Raw genomic sequence first — 14,180 nt, forward strand, 5'->3', positions numbered from 1 at the left:
TGGGGGGGGGGTCGGAGGACGGCGTCGCGTATAGGTAGGAGGAGGACTTCGCGCGGGGACGTTCGGAGAGGCGCGTGAGGATCAGAGAGGCGTGGCGTAAGGGTTGCTGGTACGCTGCGGGGAGGCGAGGCAGCTCACAGCCGTGGCGCGCGAGAATCATGAGCATGCTGCGAACTGGGTCATGGTGGGATAGTGCTCGACGGGCAGAGCGATGCAGCTTGGCGCCACGGGATCTGGGTACCGGTTTTGTGGCCGTCGATCATCAGTTCGAGCCAAGTATCAGACCGGTACTGGCAGGCTATTGGTCCGGCGCCGCAGGACAAGTTCGCGCACCCGCGCCAGTGCATGCAAAAATGTGGCCAATTCCAAAGCGCGGGCAACTCAAAGGGCTTGTTATTCCTTTTATGGCGCTCGTCTGGTTGTCTCCCACCATGGTCCTTTTGACGGCTCGTGTCGCTTCCTCAGATTTCCAGACGGTCTGCTCGAGTCAGTCTGTTCACAGCACCGCTAGCGACATCGGTAGTCAGAATACGGGACAACAGACAGAACAGCGCTGGTCAATGACAGACACGGTGCATGTCCTGCGTGGAATATGTTTCGGGCTGGTTTCTGCTGCTCTGGGCCTACTGGCGCTTGGCCACAAAGCCCAAGCGACATAAAAGTACGCAGTCCGCGCACGGCTCGGTTTTGGCCTCTTTCCACCGGTTGACGGTTTCCCTCATTTTGGCCTCGCCCTCCTTTAGGGCCCTCCCTCAGTTAACGTGCTGTCCTCCGGTTGACGCGCTGTCCTCCGGTTGACGCGCTATCCCCCGGTTGACGCAACTGCCGACTATCCCTCGCAACCATCGAACCAGTCTTACAGCTGGTTCAAGACTTCATCAACACACGCACAAGCTCTTCAAGACACACTGGGCATGGACGCCGACTATGGGATTTCAGGACTATGGCGAGACGACGGATTTGCATGGGTAGACCAAGACGAAGACTTGGCAGAATCGGACCCCGACGAGTCTGCAGAATCGACTCCAAACGTCGAGATACCAAGACTTGGCGGCCGTCAAAGAGTGTCGTTCAGCCTTCTCCCCGCAGCACTCACCAGGGTCTTGGACATCCCAAATGAGGACGCTGAGGTGAGTACCTGCCCGCTCGCCCGCTACATGACTTGCTCCCTCGAGCGAGGTTGCGACTGACACTCCCTGCTTCCATAGCTCGTCGATTTCCTTGGCATGATAAACCCGGAAGCCTCCGCAACGCTGCTAGAGACCTCATTTGGGCTTCGTAGCGCCCTGCTCAAGCTGCGCAAGCTTGGCATCCTCCCCAATGGCCCCCTGCCCACCTTCTGGCGCGCGCTCCTTCCTCGCGCCGTCCCACTGGGTCTGCCGCCCTTGATCGATCGCCTGCCCACCGAGCTACTGTCGACAATCTTCATCTTCCTCGTCGAGGCCGAGCTTGCCACCAAATCGCACACATCCGTGCGGCTGTCGCACGTCTGCAGTACTTGGCGCGCCACCGCGCTGGGCGAAGCGGCGCTCTGGACGCACGTCAACGTCCGGGAGTGCGATGGCCAGTGGCAATGTGCCAGGCGGAGGGTCGCGGAGCTGTACACGCAACGCGCGCAGATGCTCCCGCTAGACGTCGCGTTCGATGCTCCATTCGGCATACCCCGCCAGGGACCCGATGTCTGCCCATGCACGCTCGACCTCGTCCTGACCAACATGCCGCGCACGCGATCCCTGTCCCTTTTCTGGACCCACGAGTACGCCCTCCGGCCGCTCTCGCGCGTCCCGCCCGCCGACAAGGAGCGCTTGGAAAGTCTGAGCGTCACCCTCGACGACTTCACCGCAGCACACCGGGCGAACACCGACCTCGTCGCCCGGTTCGCCGCCTCCGCGCCCGTCCTGCGCGAGCTCTACTGGCGGGAGCGCGCCCTGCCCGCTGGCATCCCCTATGCGCGCATGACCGCCCTCGCGCTCGGGCGGTGCCCGCTCAGCGAGGAGGACGTGCTGTGGATCCTGCGCTACGCGCCCGCGCTCACGCAGCTCAACGTCAACCTCTTCGCCGCGCGCAGCTTCTCGCACGCTCCACTAACGCACCGTGCCCTGCAGTCCTTCCGCCTCGCGGGCGAGGGCACGCGCAACGGGCTGTTTAGCGCGCTGAGCTTCCCGGCGCTCCGGTATCTGTGGGTGGGCACGTCCGAGCAGGCCTCTCGCGCTCTGTGGCCCGACCGCGACGCGGAGGTCTGGCTCGCGTTCTTGGGGCGCATGGTAAGGGGGCTGGAGTCCCTGGACCTCTCCGAGGTACTCATGGAGGAAGAGACGCTCCTGCGCTCACTTATGCTGCCCCAACTCGCCGGGTTGCGCAATCTGTCCGTACAAGGCGATACCCTCATTGCTGGGTATGATCTGTTCCAGCTTTTGCGGCCTAACCCGGCGGGCTCGATTGCGCCTGCTCTTCCTAATTTACAAAAGCTTACACTCAGCCTGTGTGAAGTGCGCGACGGCGTGGTCGGCCGGATTCTGCAGAGTCGGTTTGAGTATGGGATGCCCATGTCGTGGGTGGTGATTACCTTTCTCGGGACCTACGCGGAGCACTCAAAAGACTCGGCTATGTTTCGTCAACTGAGTGCAAGTCGAGCGACGAACATGGTCTGTCTGTGCGATGATCGGCGCTTGCGCCAGGCAATGGTTTGATCTAGGTCTACGCTCCTCAAGTTCTTACACCCGACGAGGAATTTTGCAAGTTCATTTTGGTAGTCAATACGCACAACAGAAGCGGCATTCGTAGGTCAGAGATCAACGAACTCTTACGAAGCTCAGATTTCAATTCACTTCAACTCGAAAACGCCTCCAAAGCAGAGGGCTCGATGCGCATCAATGCCATAGTAGTCCACAATGATATAGTAGTCCACTAATGTACATCGGTATAGTTTGTAATGGAGAATCATCACGGTCGTCGCTTGTTCATATACTCGACTGCCACCTCATCATTATCCTTCGGGCCCTGCAGCACCCCTCTCCATCACTCCAGCACCCCTCTCCTCCATCCCTCTCCTCCACTACTCCACCCACACCACCGCCCCCTCACCCCCCTCCCACTCTGCCTCGGGCTTGTACCCCAGCGCCTCCATCCGCGTCTTCACGGATACGTGGAAGTACGGCTTGCCCTCGATGACGCGGCCGGCCCCTTTATGGCAGCTGTAGACTGTGTGAATACGCCGCCTACTCAGAATGGATGCCTCGAGAGTCGGTATGCCTCAAGATAGAGCACGGTTAAAAAAACGAACGCAGCCACTCACCCAAACGTCTTATGCCAGTTACCCTCCGCGTCCTGGTAGACGTAGTTCAGCGGCATGATCTCGAGGAGCCACCAGATCTTGTCCGTCTTCAGCTGGTCATAGATGGGCGACAACGCGTCTTCCCGGTCCCAGTTCTCTTCGTCGACCGCGGCTTTGAACTGCGCGTTACTAGATGTCCTGCCTTGACAACCGCTGTGGCCAGTGTGACCAGAAGCGCCGGGACCGTGCCCGTTGGCGGGAGCGACATCGGGCCCTGCTTCTCCACCCTCCGCGGTGTGTACGACAGGCAAATTCAACACCTGCTGCGCCGGCGACGGCAGCGCCGACGGATACTCAAACGGCGGGAACCCCAGCCGGGCGAACGCCGCACGCTCGAACTGCACCCCGCACTGCGCCTTCATGACCTCACGTGTCATCCAGAGCAGCGGCTGGTTCGCGAGGCTGTGCGCGACCTCGTTGGCGACCTCGCCGCCGCCGACGTCTGGTGGAGGGTAAGCGAAGGTTCAAGGGTCATTGAGCGAAAATGAAAAGGCTGAAGGGAGCGGAAAGCTTTGGAGGCGATGAAACTTACCACTATGCGCCCCCGGGAACCACACTTCGAGCACATCCGTCTCCGGCTCGTCCCTCGTCTCTGGCTCGCCGGGCTTGACGACCTCAATCCCAGCCTCGGTGAACCTCATCTCCTTCACGGGCTTGCGGCGGAAGTGGTTGAAGAGGCCCCCATTGGAGCTAGCGTGCTTGTCGTTCCGTGCGTCTTTAGCGCCGCCCTTCTTCCGGATGAGGTGCGTGCGGCCTGAAAATAATGAGCTGTTGTACAAAAGTTATGGAGACGGTATGTCTCTGAAAACAGTCATTCTAAGCACGCACCATTATCGTCGAGGATGGGGCTATTGTGGCCTGGGTCGATCGTACCGGGAGCGCCGGGGACGGGGCGGTGGTACAGGTTCGGCCTGAACCGCGCCCGGTGCTGGAAACGCTTGATCAGCATTCGAACTTCCTGTTGTAAGACAGTGGAGAATTCACCTCATCCAAAGCCAGAGCATGCCTGAAGACCTTGATGGCCTTATTCGAGTTTACAAAGGGTAGCGTCTTGCCCATGATGAGCCCGACGCTGGACACGGTATCCCTATATCATACGTCAGAGTTGGCAAACGTATCAGGAATAATTGGATCACGCACCAGGCCCCGACGAACTCGATAGTCACGTCCTGGCAGTACGTCTCCTTGAAGCCGGCAGCGAGCTTTTCGCCTTGCTCGTCCGTGCGAACATAGAGCTTGAAAGCGAAGAGAATCTGCTCTAGATTATCCCGCGGCAGTAGGCCCACCTGGTAGATGTCAGAGATAAGTAAAAGACGGCAACAGAACACTCACCTTATACAGCATCCCAGCTAACGCACGAGCGGTGTAGGCGCCTCGGGAAAATCCTGTCAACTAAGTGTGAGCTAGAACCCTTTCTTATAGTCCTGGGAACTCACCAAAAAGGCAAATCTTGTCCCCCGGCTTATAGTTCTGCATCAAGTAGCGATATCCTGCGGGTGATTAGCCGCCAGTCAACAGCTCTATCAAACGACCTGCCATCCATAACGTGCTGGTTCAGATACCTATACCCCAACGTCAGCCCACATGTCCTCGAGAAGCATAGTCATCACATACCAAGCGAACGCCAAGTCAAGTGTCTTCGCGAGCCACTCCACCGCAGGTTCCCATATACCCGGCGGGAGGATCGTACCGACGCCGGCCTGACGCAATGTCCAGTGAAAGGCTGGAGTCGCATGAGGAGAGGAGGACGAACCTGGTAGTAGCACAGCTGCTCGTCGCAACAGTCCTTGCGCAAGAGAGAAAAGAAGCGGACGACATTGGTGTTCTGCGGCGGTCGATGAGTCGAGAGGGAGGGGGATGAGCGAGAGTGAATACATACATCCTCATCGTACTGCCCCTGCGTCCTGCAAGAGATCGCCCCATCAGCCCACCGTCCTCTGAGCAACCCGCCTCCTTCACGACGCAGCCCGCGCTCACCCATCGAAGCACAGAACCAGCGTGCGCGGCTTGCGAGTCTCGCCTTCCGCCATTATATCCAAGAGCCACAGAACAAGCGCACAGCACTCAAATGAAAGGACTGCGATTACGCAGATGATAGGAGAGAGAAGAGATAGAGATGGTGGGAAGGAACAAGCAGGCCGGCGGGATACAGCTGATCAGGCGCTGGCGGTAACAACAACAGAACGTCACTTTGCCTCCGCATCAGCGACGCGCGTGGACAGCAGGCTTCGATGGCGGAGCAACCGCGTGATCGCGTTAGCCAGGCGCAGTATTCCCCTTTGGGAAACAATAGGTTGAGCTAGCAGATATACTGCCAGCGCGCTGGCAGCGGAGCGGATGTTCAAACGTTCACATGTGGAAGTGTTGTCAAGAGGTGCCATCGGATAGTCTAATGCTACAGTTTGACAGGGTGTCACGCAGATAAACTCGGCAAAACGAGCAAGTCGTGGTCGAAGTGCTCAAGAGCGAGGGCCTGCCATCGCTCCTGCGGCTAGGTTATCGACAGATGGAAGCACCAAATTTCTGCGGAGCTTATCCGCCTCCGAGCGACTCGTAGCTGGCGCAGTATGCATGGCAATCTTGCCCGCAATCATATCGAGCTCCTCGAGCAGCGTCTCATGGCGGAAAGTAAGGCGGATGTTTGGCACATTCGTCTAGAAAAGAGGCGTCAATTGATTTGATGATGGATCAACGGATCCGAGGATGCATACCTTGTTGATGTCGTTACCAGCCGCACCAGGGAGATACCACTGGTGGCCTAACCAGTGACGCTTGATCTCCATCTCGAAGCCGCTCTGCAGCACAGAGTTCCGCGCAAGCTCGGCCAGCGAGCTCTGAGGGAGCTTGTAGATCTGTGAGGGGATCAGAAGGAGGCTCTAGACACTACATCGACGGGACGCACATGAGCAGCAACGCTGTACTCCTCTAGCAGCGGCTCCTTCGTGAAGTGGAACTGCAGCGGGTCATCCGTACTCAAACTAACGTTGAGCCCCGTCTTGAAGAAGTCCGGCAGCGGGTTGCGCTCGTAAGTGAGGAATAGGGCGTTGTTGCTGAGGGGGCTCATCGCGATACCGATCTGCTTGAGGTAGAAGAGGTATTGCAGCGCAGGGACCTTGCGCAGCAAAATGCCGTGCGAGATTGACTGCGAGGTAAGGAACGCGGAGGTTAGATGATCGGTGTCGCCTGCCTCGCCAGAATGGGGGCGCAAGACGAAGGTGTCTGGACAGGCGTCAGATACCCGAAGGTAATTGGAAGCAGAAAGCGCTTACTGAATCCTCTTTGCCTCCGCCAATTGTTCAAGCTCGCCATGTTAGCATACAGGTAGTAGATCCTAAATGCACGTCAGACAGGGTCCGAAGAAGGACAAAAACTCGTCGACGCACCAGTAAGAGAACGGCGGGCTCTGATACGTGTCCCACAGCTTCGGATAAGGATACTTCTTGTAGATCCTCCTCTCCGTCTTGGACTCATCATCGACGGAGTCGAAGCCGATGACGCGCTGCAAGAATACATGCAGCTCCGGATGCGACGTCGGGTCCTTCGTGACCTCGAATAACGGCTTGAAAACGTCTGGGTACTGCGTGAGTACAAATTATGATCCAAGGTGAAGTTACCCACTGATAACGATATCCTCGAAGGTCTTCACCGAGCCATTCGACTTGTACACGTCGTACAAGCGCGGGACCTGGATCATCCACCGAACGTTGTGCGAGTAGAGCTTGTTGTTTACGATCCAGCGCGCTAGCTTGTCCCACTCATCGAGGGATCGGCCGTAGATACTAATGCGCCATTCGCAGTTCTACGACGGGGTCAATCGGCGACCTGCGGTAAACATGCACGCCAGACAAACCTGGTACTTGCTCTGCTCGAGATCAGTCATGACCTCTGATGATAATGAGCCGCTAATCGTTGGGCTGCCGGTTCATCCACGTACCTTTTGTCAGCTCAGCCAGATACCGCCCTTCGATGTAGTTGTCCGTCTTCAGGAAGATCTCCCTCAAACGAGACTCGCCAATCGGGTTGTACTTCAAGTTGAACTTGTCAAACCGATGGAACGAGTCCGAGTGCGCGTGCATGTCCAGCGTGTCAATCGACAGATCGTACGCAGTCAGCTTCAGCGACTCGAACACCTCCTTCAGCGTCAGCTCCTTCCCATCGCGGAAGATGACCACATCGTCCGGCGAGCGCTTCATTTTCGACTTAATGAAGCGCAGGAGGTGCTTCTGGTTCATGCTGCTCGAGTGGTGCACGTGCGTGTCGACCTTGCGGACGTTGTAGAAGTCCCTGAGTGTACGTTAGTATGGCAGCGCGCGTGCGTGGACGGGGTAAGGTACCTGTGCGGGACGCTCTGGGGAGCGTTAGCCTGGCCGGAGGTAGGGAGGTACCGAAGGACGGACCTTCATATCCGCAAGTTCTTGGAACTCGTTGAGCAGGCTGTACATTGTGAATTTGCTGGCGAGGTATTTCAGCCTACGGAAGGCGAAGCTCTTCGTCGGGCCATCCGATATGACGCCGAGGACGTAGTCGAGATCGACGAAGTACTCGCGAATGGTAGGGATGTCGAAGACAGGCTTTTTGTCTGGCTCTGAACATGCGTCAGGATCACTCAAATGAGTGCATAAGGGTATCGCTCACCTGTGTTATCCTTGTAGACCTGGAAGACGCCCCTATCGTCGATCTCAAAGTCCCATTCATGCGCGCCGGGAATGTGGCAGTTCTCGAAGCGGAACTCCTCCACTTTTGTGTTGTCGCTGTGCACCGCAGCCGTATCTCTCCAGTGCCAATGCGGTGGCGGCGGGGTAGGATATATCTTCCACGGTTCCGCGGGCTTGTCGACCTTGTCGGGGTTGTTCGTCGCGTAATTCGTGCCCGGGCGCATACCGGACACGTCGGCATGGGCGTCGTCTAATCCCCTGAACTGCCCGTCGTAGTCCTTAGGGTTGTCGCCCAGGCGCTGATTCGAGCGAAGCATGTACTTGTCACGGAGGTCGAGGCACTTTTGGAACGCAGAGAACAGTCCAGCGAGCTCTGCATTGAGTGCATTGTCTGGGGGGCACAACATCACCTCAGATAGTCGTTCGAAAGCAAGCATTGGTGCGACGTACCAGGGGCATGCACGTTGACCTCTGGCATGATGTGCGTGTCCTCTTCCTCTTCGAACGTACTAGACCCCGTCGGTAGCTCGCCAGGGGGATGCTGGAACCGAAGCCCCGCGTACGAGTGGCCGGCCGACGTCGCCTCCGACGGCGCGTCCGATCCCCGACGATGAGCCCAGTACTTTTCCTCGATCTAACCGCGAGAGGCGCATATGAGCAGCAGCACAGCCGTAAGAGGGATACTCATCGCACGTGCTGCAGCGACTTCTCCTGGCTGTAGTCGAAGAAGCCATCGCGGGGCGGTGGTACTTCCAGCCCAGGCGTGCTTTGCCCAACGTCCTGGTACATCTCCAGCGATCGCTGCGACAGGCTCGGTGCGTTCACCTCCGTCGCCCGCGGCGTCGTGGGCTCGGGGCTACCGCAAGGTGAATCAATCATATGGGGCGTGTCGGACATGGCAGTCGGGAGCAAGGCACGCGTCGAAAAAAGCGAACATGCGCTGTGGTGAACTGCGATCGCGACGGAGGCATTCCAGATCAAAGAACAATGGCCGCGATCAAGTCTGGCTAAGTCCAAGTTCAGCAGGTCACGCCAGTCGTGTGTATGCATAGGTCATGATGCAAAAGCATACAGACTCTCGTTCACCGTAGGTGGATGGTACAGGGGTATTCTAAGCAGTCCATGAGTACACGAACCGATCCGAGACGAATGTAACTATGGACACATGAGCGACCTTCCGGGAACAATGAGCGATTAGGCGTCTATATAGCGAGCAATGGGACGTGATGGGGGATACAACATAAGAGCGATGGGTCGTGATCAGCAAACAGACAATAAAGCAAGCACGAAGCGGTTTTGATAGTACAACAGAGGGCATCTAGCTTCACGTAGGTTTGTAGTAGATCGTCGTTAGATACTGAGGGATGGGTGAGTGAAAAGGGGATGAGACGAGAATGCCAAGTAAATACCTTGTCACGATAGCGCGTCGTGGTGCCAACGCCGAGTACACCGTTGCGGATGGAGCTGGTGGATAGGTGGTGCAGCACGGCGTGGCTTGGTACAGGAAGAACGCTGCTGTCGTCCAATGCGGGCGCACGGGGTTCGCCTCCCTTCAGCGCTGGAGTAGTCGGTGTTCGAGGAGCGTGGCCATTTTTCATCGCAGCTGTCAGGTTCGTGCCGCTGGCAGTCGCAACTGGGATGCCTTGCTCGAGGTCCTCAGCGTCAGTCGTGACCATGCTCATCCCGGGTATCTCGCGACGAGTGTTTCGGTCGACGACGCGCTCGCGCATGCCGCCTCCTCGAGATGGACTGCCAGACGGACTCTGGACGACGACGGGATACGAGTTGAGGATTAGCCGGTCTAGGTGCTTGGGCATACTCGGTGCTGGCGGGACGCATGGCGCTGGCCGGAAGCCCTGAATATGAACGTGTTGCCCGTTCGCATTTTGATGAGGCTGAGCGTTGAGATATTCGTCCTCCTCCCTGGCTGCGGCGATAAGTTCCTCGGGAATCTCCGAGGTCCACTTCTCTCGATTTTTTCGCCCTCGTGGTGGTAGGGGTGCGGGTACGGGCGTATGGTAGTCTTTGTGGGTGCCGAGCGAGTGCATGACTTGCTCGTAGATGTTGTCGGTGCTGTCGGTAGAGCTGGTGGTAGTGAAGAAGGAGTAACCGTGTGCGTGACGAGGGGAGAGGGCGGGGGACCGTATCGACTCGGGGGTAGGGGCGGGGCTGCTGTCGCCAGAGGAGCGACCGAGGACGGTAATGTAGTTTGCGAGTTGGCCATTGTCATCGACAGTGGTGGGGATATGATCTGCGACGCGGACTTGTTCATCCACGCAGAAACGGAAATGATGTGTTCCTGGTGCTAGCTCCAGCTCTACATAGAAGCCATCTCCCCTGTAGCAAGTCAGTCAAGGCGAACTGCGAACGGACAGCTGTACGCACTCTTGATGCATGGGAACCTTCCCCTCCCAGCTATCATCTGCTCGTAGAAGGGAGACTGTCTTCGCAGGCGCCTTCCATTCCACCTTTGTGATAGACGGGGTGGTCCCATCCGGGGTATCCTTCTTCGCCATCAGGGTGTCATTGTCCGTGTCGGCGTACACCCTCGATCGCGTCTCGAGGCCCTTGGGGATCGTCGAGAGCACGGTCTCAGGCACATACGACCCCGGAGGAACAGGCGGTGGGGGAAGCTCATCCACACTTCCATACACCTCCTCAATGGTTTGTACCTCCACTTCTTCCACTCTCACAGACCCGCGCTTAGTCTTACTGCCACGGCTGGAGCGCGAGGACCGACGTGCGGAGCCTGGGATAGATTCTGTGGAGAAGACGTTCTGAGGGCGAATGCTCTGCGCAGGGTCGTCCGGCGCGGCGTGAGGGATAGGGATCGAGGCGGATTTCGGGGGGATGTCGTTGCGGCGGCGGAAGGAGTTCTGCAGGGCGAGAGAGGGCACGAGATCGGGCAGCTCGAGCGAGCGACGGTTGTGGCGGATGGGGCGCGGTGAGAGAGACGCAGTCGACGAGCGGTCGTGCCGCTGCTCGCGCGGGCGCGAGGGGGATGAGGGACTGTTGCCCATGGGGAGGTGAGGGTGCCGGTCGGGGAAGAGTGATGGCACATTCGGGGTCTATTGACATATGTTTGTGCGTTTGCGGGGGTTCTATAACCTTGTTCGCTCCAGCTTGGCTCCAGCGCAGACGCGTTCGATGCGCTGATGTGGACAGAATAAGGATGGAAATGGTGGAGTTCAAGTCGTATTACTGATCACATCGCCCTACACTCGTTCGCACTATCATCCGCCCCGGCGATTCGGCGCCTCGCGCGATTATCTGACTAGCCCAAATCGTGCTTCGAGTGTCTCCTAACCATCTGAAGCCTCCAATGCCTCTCACAGCCGAAGTGGTAGGGGTGATTGTAGCCTGCAAGGGGCTCACTACGGACTCCGCGAGCCTGTCAATCAGCATCGGTAGCGAGCGTATGTATAGAGACGGACGATGACATTCAATCGCATCAGACTGATTAGACCACCCATATCGCCATGGTCAGCCGGTACGGCCGGGCTTTAGAAGGTCTGACAGACGGACGTGAGCGAGCTGACTTCGCGAGACGAGGCACTGGGGTGCCGGACTGACATCGCCAGCCGACGTTCCTTGCTATAACAGGTTGTCGCTCTGCATTCACCACGCCACTGTCCAGCCCTGGCCCAGAGGACGCGAAGCCAGCGCCTCTGGCGCGGCGTCTGCCGAGGGAGGGGTGAGAGTCTACGCGTGAAGCCACTAGCATTGTATAGGCGCGACGTAAAGGAAGTGTACCGATCGAAACCTTGTAACCGCGTCTGTGGGCACAGCAGGCAGACCTGGACATGGATGCCAGCACACCGGGACTAGCCGAGAAGGAAGAATGGTACCACTCGTCAAGGTCGGGTTTGACAATGAGTGCAGCGCATCTACTCCGGTGCCACGAAAGAGCAGACTTTCGGGTGGCACCGTGCTCGGCTAACCGTCCTGAATTTGTTCGCCGAGAAAGAATGCAGGGAATCGCGCGATCTATCTGTTAGCGCCTTTCCACACAGCATGAGCCCCAGCAAGTATTCACTGACCGTGCGGCCGTGAGGTCCAAAGCGCTGACAGCTATCTTCTCAGATCGGCGAGGCGGCATCAGCTCCTCGAGCAGCAATTCAGAGATGAAGATCGGGGGCAGGCCACCGTTGCACCGCTAATATTGCGTAAAGCGGCGACTGGCTTCCATTGTGGGAAGTGTCGATGATATGGCACCAGCTGTTCCTCAGCAGTGCGAGGACGGCATTCCTAGTACGTGAAGGGAACCACCGACACCTGGACCAATCGAGGGCCGGGAAGCAATCCAGAGACCCGGTGTGGAACGCTGGGCGCTTATCCACTCGACATGCTGTTTCGGGAATTTGAGCTTCATGGTTTGAGGTTCAAAATGCATTCACTTTTTCGTCGAGACGAGATAAAAATGAGGTAGAAACGTCGAATGGCGAGCAGTTGGTGGCACGGAAGCAGGGGCAACGCCGACGACACCGATTTCGGATTTGCGGACCGGGTTCGACGTCCCCAAATCGGCCTTCGCCGCAGCAAATCAGGTAACTGCGATGTGGCATTCCAATCAGGCGGTGAATACAGGTCACAGCGAAGCTCAAGTAACAAGGAATGGATAGCGTATATGTAGTGTCCAACCCAGCGAAGCCCAAAGTACGCACGTACAGCAAGCAATTACTCCATCGACTCGTCCGGCGCATCCTCCCTTGGGGGGCCAAGGAAATGGTCTGCGAGCGTCTCCTGCAATTGGTCGAGCGTGTCCTGGAGCGCCTGCAACGCATTCCTCCGGCAATGCGCATTCGTCCACCCATGCGAGACGGAGTCCGACGCGAGAATTGCTTGTAGTGCCCGCCCCTTGCCCAGCACATCGCACGGCGGCAAAGCGAGAACCTTCTCGCTGCGCACCGCCTCTGCCCATCGCCCCTCCCAAGCCTTCACGCACACATTGGGATGGTGGCGCGCGGTGTCGCAGCCGCCTGCCGCCGGCACTACCACTCCTTGCTCCGCGAAGCGCGCCCAGAACATTGTGAGCGACCAATGTCCGCTGAGCAGCCGCATCAGCTGCACGCCGTGCAGGCTGGGGTGCTCGAAGCGCGTAGCGAGGCCACCGGACTCGGGCGTAGCGTCGGTACTCATAGCGAGGAGCTGGTGATAGTAGGCGTGTCCTTGGAAGTCGCGCAAGCCGAAACTGTCGGCAACGTCGATGGCGTGTGTGAAGGACGCGGTGTCCGAAGCGCTCAAGCGCGCTATCCAGATACGCTCGACCTGCGTTTGGAAGGTCTGCCGGTGGCAAAGCACGGTAAGACGAAGGATGCGAGCGAGAACTTCTGGCGGGCAGCTCGTTGACAAGTAATCCTGCTGCGTCTTCCTGTTCCGGAGGCTGTACTTCGATATCATGTCCATCGCCCACTTCTCGAATGCCTTGAAGTGATACTTGTTCGCCATCTCGGCGATATCCAGCATGCGCGGAAGGTCTATGTCCGTTGTGGCCTGTGAGTGTATCTCCGTCGGGCTAGGGGCAAGGATGAGCTCACACCACGTGCAAATCATATACGACGGACGTACAGAGCGTACAACGCCCAACATAAGGCTCGAAAACGATCCGCCGTATCGCCATGCAGTTCGATTGGCTCTTCTTCAGAGCCTCGAATGGCAAGGTCACCTTTGTTCGGCAAAGTGAACATGTCCTCAAATGCAGAGCCGTCGCGTCCGATGAGGAAGCTGTGGATCTACTTGTATATGCGTATCTTTGTATGGCACAGAGAAAGCAGCCAACCTTGAACAGTACGCCGTCTACGAGGAAGACCGCATCGCCGTCTGGTCTCCAGTATACCGCATCTCGCCCGCGTCTAGCTATGTCGGTGACATCGGAGACAGAGGTGAGCGTCGACGAGTCGGACTCCATGGACTGGTCTGCGGCGAGAGTTGTATCGGTGGCGGAGCTCGTGTCTGCCATAAGGTGCAATTGCGCCGCGTGCGCGTCGAAACTTGCACCGTTTGTAGCGATATGTGGTGTTTCGCTTACAATGCGAGGTGCAAGATACTCGGACAAAGATATATATCAAGAGACCTTTAAGGAAGCAAGACCTGGAGTCGGGGGCGAGAGCTGTTGAAGGGAAGAGTAGGGAGGGTGTTCGGCGACGGCGCGCTTGTCATTGGAATTGATCCGAGGGATCCGGGGCCGAGCG

General features: G+C 57.9%; 5 protein-coding genes across 5 annotated transcripts; 1 reads left to right on the forward strand and 4 right to left on the reverse strand.

Moving 5' to 3' along the window:
- The first annotated feature begins 780 nt into the window (after window positions 1–780).
- Window positions 781–3,035, forward strand: SCHCODRAFT_02570438 (uncharacterized protein). The gene is made up of 3 exons (XM_003033990.3): window positions 781–1,130; window positions 1,209–2,645; window positions 2,696–3,035. Exons 1-3 carry the CDS (start codon window positions 915–917, stop codon window positions 2,909–2,911), a joined length of 1,869 nt encoding a protein of 622 aa, XP_003034036.1. The 5' UTR covers window positions 781–914; the 3' UTR covers window positions 2,912–3,035.
- Window positions 2,855–5,479, reverse strand: SCHCODRAFT_02616528 (uncharacterized protein). The gene is made up of 13 exons (XM_003034584.2): window positions 5,312–5,479; window positions 5,214–5,238; window positions 5,088–5,159; window positions 4,949–5,034; window positions 4,871–4,896; window positions 4,771–4,824; window positions 4,667–4,719; window positions 4,475–4,620; window positions 4,319–4,421; window positions 4,163–4,262; window positions 3,867–4,088; window positions 3,296–3,776; window positions 2,855–3,194 (listed from the first exon to the last, which is right to left on the reverse strand). Exons 1-13 carry the CDS (start codon window positions 5,362–5,364, stop codon window positions 3,056–3,058), a joined length of 1,560 nt encoding a protein of 519 aa, XP_003034630.1. The 5' UTR covers window positions 5,365–5,479; the 3' UTR covers window positions 2,855–3,055.
- Window positions 5,480–5,689: 210 nt separating this feature from the next.
- SCHCODRAFT_02616532 (AMP deaminase) lies at window positions 5,690–8,948 on the reverse strand. Its single transcript, XM_050344761.1, has 13 exons — window positions 8,683–8,948; window positions 8,440–8,623; window positions 7,970–8,380; window positions 7,732–7,919; window positions 7,669–7,682; window positions 7,269–7,618; window positions 7,185–7,219; window positions 6,953–7,133; window positions 6,718–6,904; window positions 6,604–6,665; window positions 6,237–6,553; window positions 6,046–6,186; window positions 5,690–5,988 (listed from the first exon to the last, which is right to left on the reverse strand). Exons 1-13 carry the CDS (start codon window positions 8,884–8,886, stop codon window positions 5,794–5,796), a joined length of 2,469 nt encoding a protein of 822 aa, XP_050201842.1. The 5' UTR covers window positions 8,887–8,948; the 3' UTR covers window positions 5,690–5,793.
- Window positions 8,949–8,991: 43 nt separating this feature from the next.
- SCHCODRAFT_02616535 (uncharacterized protein) lies at window positions 8,992–11,142 on the reverse strand. The gene is made up of 3 exons (XM_003034586.2): window positions 10,375–11,142; window positions 9,399–10,326; window positions 8,992–9,346 (listed from the first exon to the last, which is right to left on the reverse strand). The coding sequence occupies exons 1-3, from the start codon at window positions 11,007–11,009 to the stop codon at window positions 9,314–9,316; spliced, it is 1,596 nt and encodes a 531-aa protein (XP_003034632.1). The 5' UTR covers window positions 11,010–11,142; the 3' UTR covers window positions 8,992–9,313.
- Window positions 11,143–12,532: 1,390 nt separating this feature from the next.
- Window positions 12,533–14,112, reverse strand: SCHCODRAFT_02616539 (uncharacterized protein). The gene is made up of 3 exons (XM_003034587.3): window positions 13,769–14,112; window positions 13,558–13,721; window positions 12,533–13,504 (listed from the first exon to the last, which is right to left on the reverse strand). Exons 1-3 carry the CDS (start codon window positions 13,946–13,948, stop codon window positions 12,667–12,669), a joined length of 1,182 nt encoding a protein of 393 aa, XP_003034633.2. The 5' UTR covers window positions 13,949–14,112; the 3' UTR covers window positions 12,533–12,666.
- Between the last annotated feature and the right edge of the window lie 68 nt (window positions 14,113–14,180).

The sequence above is a fragment of the Schizophyllum commune genome, assembly GCF_000143185.2.
Source record: "Schizophyllum commune H4-8 unplaced genomic scaffold SCHCOscaffold_3, whole genome shotgun sequence".
NCBI lineage: Eukaryota > Fungi > Basidiomycota > Agaricomycetes > Agaricales > Schizophyllaceae > Schizophyllum > Schizophyllum commune.